The sequence below is a fragment of the Peromyscus maniculatus genome, chromosome 11 (assembly GCF_049852395.1).
Source record: "Peromyscus maniculatus bairdii isolate BWxNUB_F1_BW_parent chromosome 11, HU_Pman_BW_mat_3.1, whole genome shotgun sequence".
Lineage (NCBI taxonomy): Eukaryota > Metazoa > Chordata > Mammalia > Rodentia > Cricetidae > Peromyscus > Peromyscus maniculatus.
The window spans coordinates 37,685,241-37,699,611 of NC_134862.1; the positions used below are offsets into that span (position 1 = coordinate 37,685,241).

At 48.4% G+C, this 14,371-nt stretch overlaps 1 protein-coding gene across 5 annotated transcripts in view; it reads right to left on the reverse strand.

Moving 5' to 3' along the window:
• Positions 1-3,885: 3,885 nt before the first annotated feature.
• Zranb3 (zinc finger RANBP2-type containing 3) overlaps positions 3,886-14,371 on the reverse strand; it is a 164,034-nt gene continuing 153,548 nt past the window's right edge. For all 5 annotated transcript variants that reach the window (XM_042258049.2, XM_076547285.1, XM_076547286.1 and 2 more), the window contains exons 18-21: positions 11,258-11,368; positions 10,043-10,439; positions 5,907-6,038; positions 3,886-4,806 (exon numbers count right to left, since the gene is read on the reverse strand). In XM_042258049.2, coding sequence (XP_042113983.2) covers positions 4,696-4,806; positions 5,907-6,038; positions 10,043-10,439; positions 11,258-11,368 — 751 coding nt within the window. In that variant the 3' untranslated portion in view covers positions 3,886-4,695. The remainder of the gene's footprint in view (positions 4,807-5,906; positions 6,039-10,042; positions 10,440-11,257; positions 11,369-14,371) is intronic.

Here is a 14,371-nt window from a genome sequence, read left to right on the forward strand (position 1 = left end):
GGCTGTCAGTACAGGTAGGTCGGAGGACAATCACCTTCCACCGAGTTTAGGACTGGGTCTCTACTGTTTATGCCTAGGTACACCACGCTGGCTTGCAAGCTTCTCCTGTCTTTACCTCCCTATTGCTGAAGGAGAGCTGGGATTATAGGTGTGCACTACCTCATTAAACTTTACCTGGGTTCTGGGGACCCGAACTCAGGTCCTTACACCCATTTCCCCAGCCCCACAGTGCTATTTTTGTGTTCTAATGGCCGGTTTCCAGGAAGCATCCTTACTGACTCCTGGAAAGACATTAGTCAGTGGCCTGAGAGTGAGGAGGAAAACTCGAAGGCAGAGAAGCAGATGGTTAGAACCCGGAATACGAGCGGAGACAGTGGCGTTTCTAGTTGCTAGATAAGAACATGCCACGGCTGGGAGCGCCCCCCCTCCCCCCACCCCACCCCGCTCCCAGCAGAGAGCAGCTGAAAAGCAGAGGAGACAGCAGAATGGTACCCCAGTGAGAAGCTTGAGTTTTCCAGTTCATAAGAATAAAAGGTGGCGAGTGAGAGGCTGGTAAAAACTGCCCCAGACCACGAGCTGCTGTTCGCGGTCTATTTTTGATGGCCGATTTCCATGGAACACCCTTTCCGTTTTACTCAGCACTGGCTTCCTCCACATGTGATCTCAAGTGCTTCTTCACACCTTTATTTCTGAAGCCTCCGTATTTTAGATGTTTCACTGAAGGGCCGGAAGAAGAGGTCTGATTTGTTAGGGGGATGTGTGGGCGGGAAGCTTTCCCATATGGGTGCTTATTCATTTGTCAAAAAGAAGATCTCCGAAAATGCCCCTTGGCTGTCACTGACTCTGAGCAGAAGCCTTTTTTTTGGGGGGGGGGCACGGGGGAGGGTGTCCATGGTCTCACTGTGTAGACCAGGCTGGCCTTGAACTCACGTAGATCTGCCTGCCTCTGCCTCCAGAGCACTGGCGTAAAAGTGTGACTTCCTTCCTGCCACAGGAGGGTTCCGAAGAGAGGCTTCATAATCACCCGAGACTCGGATTCATGTCGCTCAGACGCGGCAGCAGGCCGGTGTGACACCAGGCCTGGGGGGCTTGGGTGTGAGCCCACCTGGCTCAGGAAGTTCGCTCCCCTAGTCCACAGCAGCCCCACGTGGCTGAGCATCCACGCCAGGCCAAGGCCACACAGTTCGCACGGCAAGTGGGTTCGCTCCGCGGCTACCACGTCCCTTTCTAGTCCCGGGTCCCAGACGTGTTTCGTCTTCTTTTCTCAGGGTCCGGGGCCTTTCAGAGCTGAGCCATCCCTCTATACGGTTTGGTTTGGTTTTGAAGTCCCCGCGGGTTTGGCTCTTTCGGCACTGACTGGGCGGCCACAGCTGTCCCCTTCCACTTCTGCACACGGGTGTGCCCCCTTCCACGCTTTCCTGCTCTCTCTCGGGCCCCCCTCTCATTCTTTGTTAGTAGTTTCTTTGGGAGACAGAATCATGCACCACAGGCTGGCATCGAATCCGCTATGAGGTCAGAGACGACCCTGACTCCTGATCCTCTGCCTCGGGCTCTCCAGTGCTGGGATTACAGGTCTGCACCCCTCCGCCCCCGGGTCTGTGGTACTAGGGACGGACCCCAGGGCTCTGTGCCTTCTAGGTAAGCATTCTGCCGATGGAACTGCAATCCCAACCGTAAACAGGAATCCATTTTTCTCCCCCGCCGCCGCCCGCAGTCCTGGGGACTGAACCCAGGGCCGCCTCACACATCCTCCGCACTTCCTCTTCCAGTCCCAGCCCCCCAGTGCTCCCCTTGGAATACATGCAGGGCAGCTTTTGTTCAGACGGACAGGACATCCCTGGGGTCCCCCTCTCTGTATTTTCAGTCTCCCAACCATCCCTATCAGTGCACCTGGTGGGAAAAGCAGAGCAAACCAGCGAGGGGAAGCAGCTTAGCTGTGTCAGGGAGACGCAGAGCTGAGCAGCCGGGCGCCTGCAGGGCAAATGTTCCTCCTGGGTATTTCCCACCACAGAAGAGAGCAAGTCCCTGACTAACCCACTCAGACCCCATGCTGGAGGGGAGGGGCGGTGAGTTGGGCTTTCACCTATGAACCCCATGATGCCCAGGTTACTGGAAATGAGGCAGAAAACTGCCAATAGTCAAGTGTGTGAAGCAGAAAAGAGGCCAGACAACACCGGATCTCATTTACAAGAGAGAGGGCCACTTGATCTCTCAGTGAGTCCGTTATAGACTTGATAACAGCCTTCTAAAAATAAGGTGTAAACTACTAGCTGCTAATTAAGACGGTAAAATGCTGGCACTAAGCATTTTACATGGGTTTGCATCCCAACGGCATTTATAAACAGGAGCCTTGGGGATGTATTCTTCCTAGGACCTGAAGGTGATGTTCTTCCGACTCTTCCTTCGCTTTTCCTGATAGTGACATGCGGCAGGGATGGCTTCTCTGTTTCATTTCATTATCACTGTTTCCTTTTATTTTTGTTTTTAAAGGTTACTTTTTAATTCTATTTTATTCTTACGTGCATGGGTGCTTTGCCTGTATGTATGTCTATGCGCCATGTGTGTATGTCTATGCGCCATGTATGTATGTCTATGCGCCATGTGTGTATGTCTATGCGCCATGTGTGTGCAGTGTCCAAGATCAGAAGAGGGAACTGGATTCACGGAACTGGAGCGACAGATGATTGTGAGCTGCCATGTGGGGCTAGATTCAAACCCAGGTCCTCTGGAAAAGCAGCCAGTGCTCTTCCCACTGATGTCTCCTGTCCATCATTATCACTTATTTCTTTAATGTTACCATTGTAGTTTGTGTGTTTAACCTTCTGATTGTGTTATTATATAGTGGATTTTATCACAGTACTCCATTATGACATCATAGTGCTCCATTGTGACATCACAGTGCTCCATTATGACATCATAGTTCTACATTGTGACATCACAGTTCTCCATTGTGACATCACAGTTCTTCATTTTAATATCACAGTGCTCCATTGTGACATCATAGTTCTCGATTGTGACATCACAGTGCTCCATTGTGACATCACAATTCTCTAATGTGACATCATGGTGCTCCATTGTGACATCACAGTTCTCCAATATGACATCATAGTGCTCCATTGTGACATCACAATTCTCTAATGTGACATCATAGTTCTCTGTTGTGACATCATAGTGCTCCATTGTGACATCATAGTTCTCCATTTTAATATCACAGTGCTCCATTGTGACATCACAGTGCTCCATTGTGACATCACAGTTCTCCATTGTGACATCACAGTTCTCCATTTTAATATCACAGTGCTCCATTGTGACATCACAGTGCTCCATTGTGACATCACAGTGCTCCATTGTGCCATCACAGAGATCCTTCTGTTTCAGTCTACTCAGCATGGGGTTTTAGGTACACCCCACACCCAGGTTTTCACACAGGTTTGGTGGCTTAGACTCAAGCTATCATGCCTGTGTGGCCAACACCTATCAAGTGAGCCATCTTCCAATTCCATCATCACTTCCTTTTGGAGACAGGGTCTTACTACATTCCCTGCCTGGCCTGGAACTCAATATATAGATCAATCTGGCCTCAAACTCACAGAGACCCACCAGCCTCTGCCTCCTGAGGGCTGGATTAAAGGTGTGCATCCCCATGACTGGGTTGTCATCTTTTTAAAAGAGTACCAGAAATAAACTTAACAAAAGAGGATTCAGAAATGGAGAGATGGCCCAGTGGTTAGGAGCGCTTGCTGTTCTTCCAGAAGACCTGTTTCCAGAGCCATGCTGAACGGCTCGTAGCTCCCTGTAACTCCAAGTCTGGAGATAAAAGGCCTCTGGCCTCTGCAGGCACCTGCACTCATGTGCACATATCCCACACAGGGACACACATACACATAATTTTAAAAAGTTTATTTAAAAAACAAAACAAGATATACCAGGATTTTAAAACCAGAATGAAGACCAGGAGACAATTAGCCTGGTTTTACACATTAAAAAAAAAAAAAAAAAGAAAAACCAAACAGAGAACCAGACCCCAAGGCTTTGGTGGCATTATACTTTATGGTATATCATTTGTTCTCACGATTGCCCAGAGCACACAAATTCTACACGGATCCCATGGTTACAATTAGTTTATTTATGAAAGTATCTTTTTATTTTTTTTTTCTTTTTCTTTTTTTTTTTTTTTTTCTTCTTTTTTTTTTTTCTGAAAGTATCTTTTTAATAAAGATGCCTGGCCCAGAAGGAGGCAACATCCAAAACACACACCCAAGGTCATTTTGGAGGCTCTTGTACAGGAAGCAGGCTGGTCGTGGTCTGCCCAGAATTCCGTAGTAATGATGGCTTACCTCCAAAATTTCCCTGACTTTTCTGGAATGTTCCACACAATCCAGAAGCAAGACAAATCAAGAGGCAATTGTCCGGTGATTGGGAATAGATTTATCACATGTTACTGTGCACAATGCAGGGATGAAAGTGTATTAGGGAAAACAAAAGCTGAACAAAATCTTGCTGAAACATAATTGACAATCTGCATGAAGTTACAAGAAGCGCTTCCGGTCACACCTCAGTATCTGCTAGGTACTTAAGCACAAAATCTAAATTTCAGTTCTTGATTATGCTTAAAAGCTTTTCACTATTGGAATACTAGAGAAACATGAAGAGACGTCGTGTCGAATCCTTCTACCTGCAGGCCATTCGCTCTGTTTACACCTCGCTCTGCTTCTTCACCAGGAACCGAGTGATGTCTGACCCGTGCTTCGATGCCAGGGAGCGTCGTCTCGCCTGACTCCTTTCCCTGGCTTGTCGGGCAGTTCTCTAGAAGTCAGCAAATGCAAGGTGCAGGTTAGGGGAAGACTGTGCTGTAGTCTGGGAAATGTGCATTATCCACATGTGCAGAGTTGAACCCAGAGGAGGTGCTCCATGCCATGGGTGGAGTCTGCAGCACTGGCCAGCGCCCTGAGATCCTGGGTTTACTGGTCTCCAGAGAAAGCGGGTTTTCTCACCAGGTGAGAAAACGTATTCTTGTGGAGAATGTCTCACTGCCCAGTAGACTACGAATCCTGCGTTTGGGAACTAAGAGAAGCCATGCATCTCCTCATCTAACTAAGTAGATGCTTATAACACATCTAAACATCCCCAGCATTCAGTGGGTAAAAAGTTTGTCCTCTTATCATCTGGGCCCAGCTCAGAAAATTCATTCCCAACTCAATACTTAAGACACTGTAGAAAGCCAAACAGGATAGAATCAATTCTTCTGCTAAGTCTAAGTAAAAATTTTCACGAGAATCCAAAAAACACACAAACACAGGAGAGACAGCATCCCTTTTGGTGATGTCTGTATGCCTTTAGATACAGTCTCATGTAGCCAGCCCCACACTCACCAAGCAGCTGAGACTGGCCTTGGACTCTTTTTTGTGGGTGGTGGTGGTTGAGATGGGGCTCTCACTGTCTAGCTCTGGTTGTCCCAGACCTTACTATATAGACCAGGCTGGCCCTGAACTCAGAGATCACCTGCCTCTCGAGTGCTGCGCTACCATGTCTGGCTGACCTAGAACTTTTTCCCTAGACAGAGTCTCTGTGTAGCTCTGCTGTCCTGGAACTCGCTATGTAGACCAGGCTGGCCTCACTCTTCATCCTCCTGCTTCTGCCTCCCGAGGGTACTAACACAGCCAGTTTGTGCAGTGTGGGATGGAACCCAGGCCCTCATGTGTGTTCAGTGAGTGCTCTCCCCACTGAGCAGCATCCTCTGCCCAGAGAGTAAATTAAGAGGGTCCCAGGGTCCTCGTGTCTGTGACTACGAACTTCCACAGAGCCAAGAGTCAGAATGACGAAAGAAGCAGCGTGCGTTCCGCTCCCAGATGGGGCTCGGCCAGCCTCGCCCACTGTGTGCAGTCCCCCAGGAACGTGTCACTCACCTCCCTGTGGCACACTGTGCAGAGCGTCTGCAGGTTGTCCAGAGAGCACTGCCCCCCTCCCTCATACACCGGCTTGATGTGATCCACCTGCCAGAAGTGGCCTTCTCCCGGGTTCCTCAGCATTTCATTTAGCTGCAGGAAGAACACATGATCAGCAACTCCCCAGATTTGCCACAGGAACTGTGGGCTGTGCACTTTGCAGTCCCTTTATACAGCAAAATCACAGGGAGAAACACATTAGGATGCCTTTTATAGCTTTTGTTGTGAGTAAAAAAAAAAACCCACAAAATGCTAGGTTAGCAATTTGAAAAGCAATAAACTGTCTTCCTAAAAGAGTTTTTCCCCCTAACATATTTGGAAAACCTTAAAACCAAATATAAGATACCAAGGCTCCTGACAGATTGAGGGGAAAATGGTTGGTTTTTGACCCTTGAAGTTGCTTTATATATTTATGAAACCAAAAGTAAGAACAGATTGGAAATTAAAAGCTTCTCAATATTAATAACTAAGTAACCATTCATTGTTGACCTAAATACATTTGTTCCTATATCAACAGCAGGCTAACACTAGCATCCACAGTGTTGTGTTGCTTTTATTTTCTCGGTAAGATCTCTTGTGTCCCAGGCTGGTATCAAACTAATCGTGTAGCCAAGGATGACCTTGAACTTCTGGCCCTCCTCTCCCACCTCCACACGCTGGGCTTCCAGCATGCAGCACCATGCTGGGTTTATGCAGCGCTGGGACTAGAACCAGGCTTCCTTCCGTGCGTGCTAGGCAAGCTCCCTACTAATTGAGTCGCATCCCCAGCTCCGGCCAGAACTTGGTTATTTCCCAGATGGTTTCCAGCCTCCATGGACTGGCATGGCAGGAAATGTCCACAGCAAACTTCTGTGCCTTGCATATTTGGAATATTTGCATATTTGGAGCTACTTCAAACAGCCAGCAGCAGGCCAGGCTACACCCACACTTCGCCCTCGATCCCCATGCTATGACGAGATCCATCTGAACGTTTTACCTGAGATAGTAAAAGCAGCATGCACTAGAACACTGCAACTGTCTAGACATGAGAGAATAGTAAGTAAGATGTTTTTGTTTTTTTAGTCTTGGATAAGAAAGAAATTATAATTAACTTCATGAATGCTGGCCGTAGGAACCCATGATTATTTCAACCTAAAGCAGAAAGAAACACAGCCAGAGGCATCATAGTCCTGACCTCAGAGTGACAAAGACAGTATACTGTGGCACAAACCAGACACACAGACCAGTGGAACACAACAGTGGACCCAGAAACAGACCCATACAACCATGGACCCCTAATATTTGACAAAGGTGTTGTGGTGGTTTGAACAGGTATGGCCCCCACAGACTCATGTGTTTGACTGCTTGGCCCACAGGGAGTGGCATCGTTAGGAGGTGTGGCCTTGTTGGAATGAGGGTAGCTTTGTCGGGGAAAGGCTTTGAGGTCTCCTATGCTCAAGCTATGCCCAGTGTGGCTCACAGTCTCCTGCTGCCTGCTGATCAAGATGTAGGACTCTGAGCTTCTTCTCCAGCACGATGTCTGCCTACACACCACCATGTTTCCTGCCAGGACAATAATGAATTAAACTTCTGAACTGTAAGCCAGCCCCAGTTAAATGTTTTCCTTTGTAAGAGTTGCTGTGATCATAATGTCTCTTCACAGCAATAGAAACCCTAACTAAGGCAGGTGTCAAACATGAACCCTGGAAAAAAGACAACCCATTGAGTAAATGGTGCTGGCCAAACTAGACATTTATAAGGAAAGCACTTTTAAGAAAGTGTATAGGAGCTGGGCGGTGGTGGCACACTCCTTTAATCCCAGCACTTGGGAGGCAGAGCCAGGCGGATCTCTGTGAGTTCGAGGCCAGCCTGGATTACCAAGTGAGTTCCAGGAAAGGCACAAAGCTACACAGAGAAACCCTGTCTCAAAAAACCAAAGAAAGAAAGAAGGAAGGAAGGAAGGAAGGAAGGAAGGAAGGAAGGAAGGAGAGAGAGAGAGAGAGAGAGAGAGAGAGAGAGAGAGAGAGAGAGAGAGAGAAAGAAAGAAAGAAAGAAAGAAAGAAAGAAAGAAAGAAAGAAGAAAGGGAAAGTGTATAGGGCTCTGGGATGGACCAGTGACCTGACCAATAGTGCTGACCCCCAGGGAGTGTTTCCAGACAGCCAGCTGGTGCAGGGAAGTCTGTCCTGCTGATGTCTGTCACTGCCTGCCTTTTTCTCTTCTGTACTGAACTTGCAGCCTTTTGTTAGAAGGTACAGATTGAGTTTTAGAAGTAACTACAAATGTCATTCTAAATGGCATATTCTTAGAAGAAAAGAATCCATTTGGTTCTGCTTTTTGCAGCCAATTCTTTCTCTCTGAGCATCTTTAACTGACAGACTCAATGATCCAGAAGATGTGTCTTTATTTTCCCTGGTAAATGTGCAGTAGCTCCCTGGAGACCAGCTTTCAACATGCTGAATTTGCCTCAGGAAAGACTCCTGCTAAGACTTCTTCCCTCAGCCCTCCTGGGTGCGGTGTCTACCATGTGACTGCTACGTTCCTAGACAGGTCACTTTCAAGATGATCCTTAGTCATTTCAGCACTCAGCTTCAGGAAGCCCGCATGCCCAGGCAGCAGGCGGTATGGGAGCTTGACGGACATCCCTCCTAAGGGTTCAGCTTCTCCCTCATCAGTTAGAGCAAGGGGAATCTCAGGAATCGTGTTGGAGAAACATGTGTTTCTCTAGATCCAAGAGCTACATTAATTCATCTTTTAGAAATGAATGTTAGCTAACTAGTTCTATCATTATGTAGCAGGGAAATGAAAATATATAAAAATTTTAAAATAATACATTAAATTATTAATTAATTTTAGACAGGGTCTCACTATGTAGCCCCGGCTGTCCTGGGACTCACTCTGCAGACCAGGCTGGCCTGGAACTTGGCAGAGATCTGCCTGCCTCTACCTCCCAAGTGCTGGGATTAAAGGCGTGCACCACCATACCTGGTTAAAAATATAGTTTGTTGAGCTGACAGGAATTCATTGGATATTTCAGTGGGCAGAGATTGCTTGAGTGACCCTTTTTTGATTAAGCATACCACAAAATGAAATATTTTCCTTTAGTTGGCATAGTTTTTGTAAGATGAGACTTCTGATTGTGCTTTGGGAAGCTAGTGATTATTGTTGAGTGTGCTAGGCACAATAACTGGCCATACACTTTTACTAAAACTGTATTATACAATGGACACACACACAGCCTTCTCATCGTGAGCTGCATTTTGGGGTCCCCCTTAAGCCCCATCCTAAGATGCTGATATACCGGAAGTAGCTCAGTGTCTGTGTTTGTAGCATTCACCACTGCGTAACCTCTGCAAACAGAATCAGAATCCAAGCACGCCCTAGACCATACGGCCGCGGCCCAGGCAGCTGTTGGGACAGGAAAACATGTCAGGGGACACCGTGTGGATCGGTGAGACACACAGAGTGAAGGAAACTCCAGGGAAATGATCCCGTTTCCTTCCCCATCAAGGTAGAAAAAGGGAGGGGTGCTAGAGACCCAACAAAGACAACCAGCATTCCAACCAGAAAGAAGACGACGGATTTCCATCTTAATCTGAACAAAGTAAAGGAGACCGTCTGGAGACGCAAACGTGCACTTCCTGTAATGGAGGAATTCTGATTCCTAGTCGTGCACCGTGATTATACCGTAAAACAGGAAGAGGGAGAGAAGAGCGGGGGAGGGAAGGCTGAGGATGAGGGAGGAGCAGGGTGAGAGGCAGACCGGTGGGAAGGAGTTGGAAAGGATGGAGGGAGGAAGGGGAGAGAAGGAGGGGAGGAGAAAGAAAGGGAAGGAGGGAGGAGGGCGGGAGGAGAAGGCAGAGTGGAGACAAGAGAGCAGGCAGGCGTGACCCACGAGAGGCACAACCAAGATGAGCTGACTGAGGAAGGGAGACAGAGGGAAGCCAACACGGTGAGTGCGGATGCTGGATGATGGCGTGTGGTTTGAGTGCGGACGCCAGATGATGGCGCGTGGCTCCGTATTCTCCCCTTGGCCCGTGTTTTAACAAGGTTAGAAGCTGACAGAGCCGCCCGCACCCCACTGACCGCACCACTGCCCTGACGGGCCGTGACGACGTACCTGCTCCAGTGGGAGCTTCGCAGTCCAGGCAGCGTCTAGAAGATTCTTCCTCTGACTTTTAGGGGCATCTCTCACCCGCAGAAAGAGCTCCTGGGCATTCACACCGCACAGCTGACACACACCATGTTCCACGGCAAACACCTGGGCTCTCAGGTAGCCGTTACTGGATCGGATCCAGAATTCCTCCTGACATTTCAGGGAGCAGAACCGTGAGTCCCAGGCGCTGGCTTTGGACCCCTGCTCAGCCTGGCCGGTGGGATGCTGGCAGCGGAGACAGAGCGGCCTGCCTTCCTTATCCACAGCCTGGATGTAGCCTTTGGACGGGGATGGCTCAACAGTGAGATCAGCCGGGCCGGGATTCAGAGACGGGACGCAGGCGCTGTCCAGCTTTCTACAACTGAACAAAAGACCGCGGAGGTAAGCAACGAAACTGGGCCACTGCTCTGTGGAGGGGCCTCAGATCTGGTGTTCAGTCAGGAGGCGAAACAGTCAGGCTGTAGTCAGGACCCCATAGTCCAGCCAACTTGAGAAAAGCCATGGCACAAAAGTGAATTTGACACAAGCGGCCTCTTTCAGGCACTGAAGTGACCCACTGAGCACCTCCAGACACCAGAGGATGCTGCACAATGAGATCTACTGAAATGCTCATTCAAACTAATGTGAAAGCTCCAGAACCCTAGTGGATGCGCTGAGACTCACTCAGTGGCCTATACACTTCCTCAGCCTCAGGGTACTATGGGGTGAATCTTCCTGGGTTTTTGCTGCCTTACAAGGTCAGAATGACAGGGATTAGAACAGAACACTTGCTAAATACCGGGTTTCTCCAGGTAAACTCCAAGTTGATCAGATAACAAACAGAAGTGAAACGCAGCAGGACACGCTCACTTGCCCAGGATCCCCACCGTCCAGGCTGATATGACTGGAACAGTGCCAGGCTGGCAGAGCGTGCAGGTCTGAGATCAGGTCTCCCGGCATCTTTACTCAGGCTTGGGGCAGGCCACAGAGGCTCCTGGATTTGGGTATTCCTCAACTCTGATGTCTAAGATGATGAGCTCATGGGCCTATGAGGGTTGTCAGAAGGCCTAAAAAGCTGTTAAATCATGACACTGTTTTGTGACCGCTAAGTGGTCACACCATGGGGCTATTATCACAGAAACCGCTGTGTAAGTCTGCAGCAGCACTCTCTCCTATGTCGAAGTACCAGGGGGCACTTACTGTGAAGAAGGGTCCTGCGGCCTGGACTCCCTGGTGATCAGACGGATGTGGCCCCCGTCAGTTTTCACCTTGGTCATGGAGGCCGTGGCAACATCTTCTTTAGTGATGTATCTAGAACAGTTAGATGTTAAACAGATTTTTCTCACATAGGAGTTTCTGGGGGAGGAAGAGACATTGCTCGGTGTCCATGCTCCAGTAACTACATCAGCCATGCTCATATCAGCAACCCTGAGTAGGTTCACAGGTCACACACAGGTGTGGATGCAGAAGACAGACTAGTTGGGAAGAGGAAGGAGGTCAGTGGGAGTGGGAAGGGGACAGGAGAGGGTGATGGGGGGTGAGAATGAACAAATATATTTTTTGCATTGTATACATGTATGAAAATGTCACAATGAAACCCACTATTATGTGCAATTAATTAATAATAATAAAACATAAAAAGAAAAAAACATAAAAAGAAAAAGAGTTTCTATATACTTTTCTGTTTTGAGTTCTACTCTGTAGGCCTGGCTGGCTTGGAACTCCCTATGTAGACCAAACTGGCCTTGAAATCAGAGATCTGCTTGGCCCTGCTTCCAAAGTGCTGGTATTAAAAATATGCACTACCGGGCATTGGTGGCGCACGCCTTTAATCCCAGCACTCGGGAGGCAGAGGCAGGTGGATCTCTGTGAGTTCGAGGCTAGCCTGGTCTCCAAAGCGAGTTCCAGCAAAGCTACACAGAGAAACCCTGTCTCGAAAACAAACAAACAAAAAATGCACTACCAGGCAGGAGAGATGGCTCAGAGGTTAAGAGCACTGACTGCTCTTCCAAGGGTCCTGAGTTCAATTCCCAGCAACCACATGGTGGCTCACAACCATCTGTAATGAGATCTGGTGCCCTCTTCTGGCCTGCAGACATACAGAACATTGTATACATAATAAATAAATAAATCTTTAAAAAAATATGCACTACCATGATCAGTTATTTTCTGTATTTTCAGACACACAGAGGCCAGAGAGCATCAGACCCTGTCCCCCCTAGAAATGGCAGTTGTGAGCTGTCCAATGTGGGTGCTGGAAACCAAACCCAGATCCTCTGTAAGTAGCAAGTACTCTTAACCACCAAGCCAGCTCTATAGCCCCTTAAATCTTATAAGAAATGATCTCTGTCTCTGTCTCTGTCTCTGTCTCTGTCTGTTGCAAGTCAGGGGTTGGTTTTCCTCTTCTAACGTGGGCTCTAGGAACTGAACTGAGCTTCGGTGGCAGATGCCCTCCTCCCCCACCAACAAAGACTGACTCTGGAAGCTCCCTCCCTCACGCCAATCAAGTGTGCACTGAGTTACATTCTCAGGAAGTACCTGTCACTTACGTTCACAGTGCGTGCTCCTGGAGAAAGGAAAGGAACAAAGCAAGATGCAGTGATGTTTCCTGTGCTGACCACCAAGTTTGGAAACGTGCCTGTCCTTGTGGCTGCTATTTGTTCTGTGGAAACATGTAACTTTGCTCCAAATCAGTTGTCACAATATTTACTTCTCCAAGAAATTCAAGAGTCCCTCATGATTTTTAATTGTCAACTAGCCACAGTCTAGAATTATCTGAGAGGAAGGCCTGGTTGAGGAATTGCCTAGATCTGCCTAGCCTGTGGGCGTGTCCGTGGGGGATGGTCTTGATAGGCCATGGGTGTAGGAGGTCCCAGCTCACTGTATATGGCGATCCCACATCGTATAGGAAAGCCAGCACGCACACACTGCAGCAGGAGCCAGAGAGCTGACCAGCAAGAGCAGCAAAACCTCCATGGTTCCTGCCTCAAGTTCCTGCCTCAAGTTCCCAGCCTCCCTCCCTCACTGATGGAGTGTGACCTGCAACGATAAGCCGGACAAATCCTTTCCCGTCCAAGTTACTACTGGTCAGAGTATTCTACTGTAGCAAGAAAACTAGAATACACAATTTTTCAAAATCTGGGGGAAGAAAAGAGTGGCTGCCGGCCTAAGAAATGATCAACTCCGCGGCCGACCGACAGTCTTAAGGAGGCTGACTGCCTTCAAGCTGCACAGAAACTTCCCAAGTGTGCCCCGCTCTTCCGAACCCCTCACCTCTGCCGGCGACAACACCGCACAGCTTTGGTGCCAAGTGATTCTTTCAGAGAACTGAGTTCAACCAGATCTCCCATAAGCTCCAGGCCACTGCCCCTGGACTTGCCACAGCCTCAGCAGAACTGAATTACTTCCTTTCTGACTTCCAGCACCTAAGCCAGGTGTGCTCCTGCTAGTGTGAGAGGCCCTGGCTCCCACGTGGCATTGTTGTGCTAGTGAAGATGCGAGGACTCCGTTAATGTCTTCTAATCAGCACAGCCCAGTTTCTATGCTATTACCCTTATTACGGCTATGTTAAGTTCCACGTGAATTTAACATGAATTTCTTCATGCTCAGCGTTTTGCTTTGTTTTCTAACGTGGGTGATGGGGTTTTGAACACTGGCCTTCATGATGGCAGAGCAAGTTCTCTTGACTCACTGGACCGTCTGCCCAGCCCCACATTCATTGTAATGGTTCCAGGCTCTCTACCATGTGGAGGATAAACCTATGTGTGACAATCTATGTACCCAGTTTCTGATTAGTGGGCTGTTGGGCGACAGCATACATTTATACCCGCCACATTTAAAAATGCTCTAGACTCTACTCTATGGAGGACACGAGTCTCTTAAAATACTTTGGTTTATGTGTACAGCTGTTTTGCCTGCACACATATCTGTGCACCACTTGTGTGACTAGTGCATGTTGGAGTCAGAAGAGAGCATCCGATTTCCTGGAGCTGGAGTTACACATAGGCTGTTCTGAACTGCCGTGTGGGTGCTGGAATTGAACCTGGGTCCTCTGGAAGAACAGCCAGTGCTCTTAACCCCTGAGCCACTCTCCAGCCTCCACTGTATTTTTTTTACACACGAACTGTATATATAGGATTACAGTGACGGCTTAGGGGTTAAAGTGCTTGATGAGCAAGTGTGGGAACCAGGGTTTGGATGCCCAAGAACCCATGCAAATACCGGATGGGTGGCATCCCGCCTGTAGCTCTGCCTCAGAAGCCTGCCATATAGGGAAGCTCTGGGTTTGAGAAATGAGCCTCAATGAATAAGGTG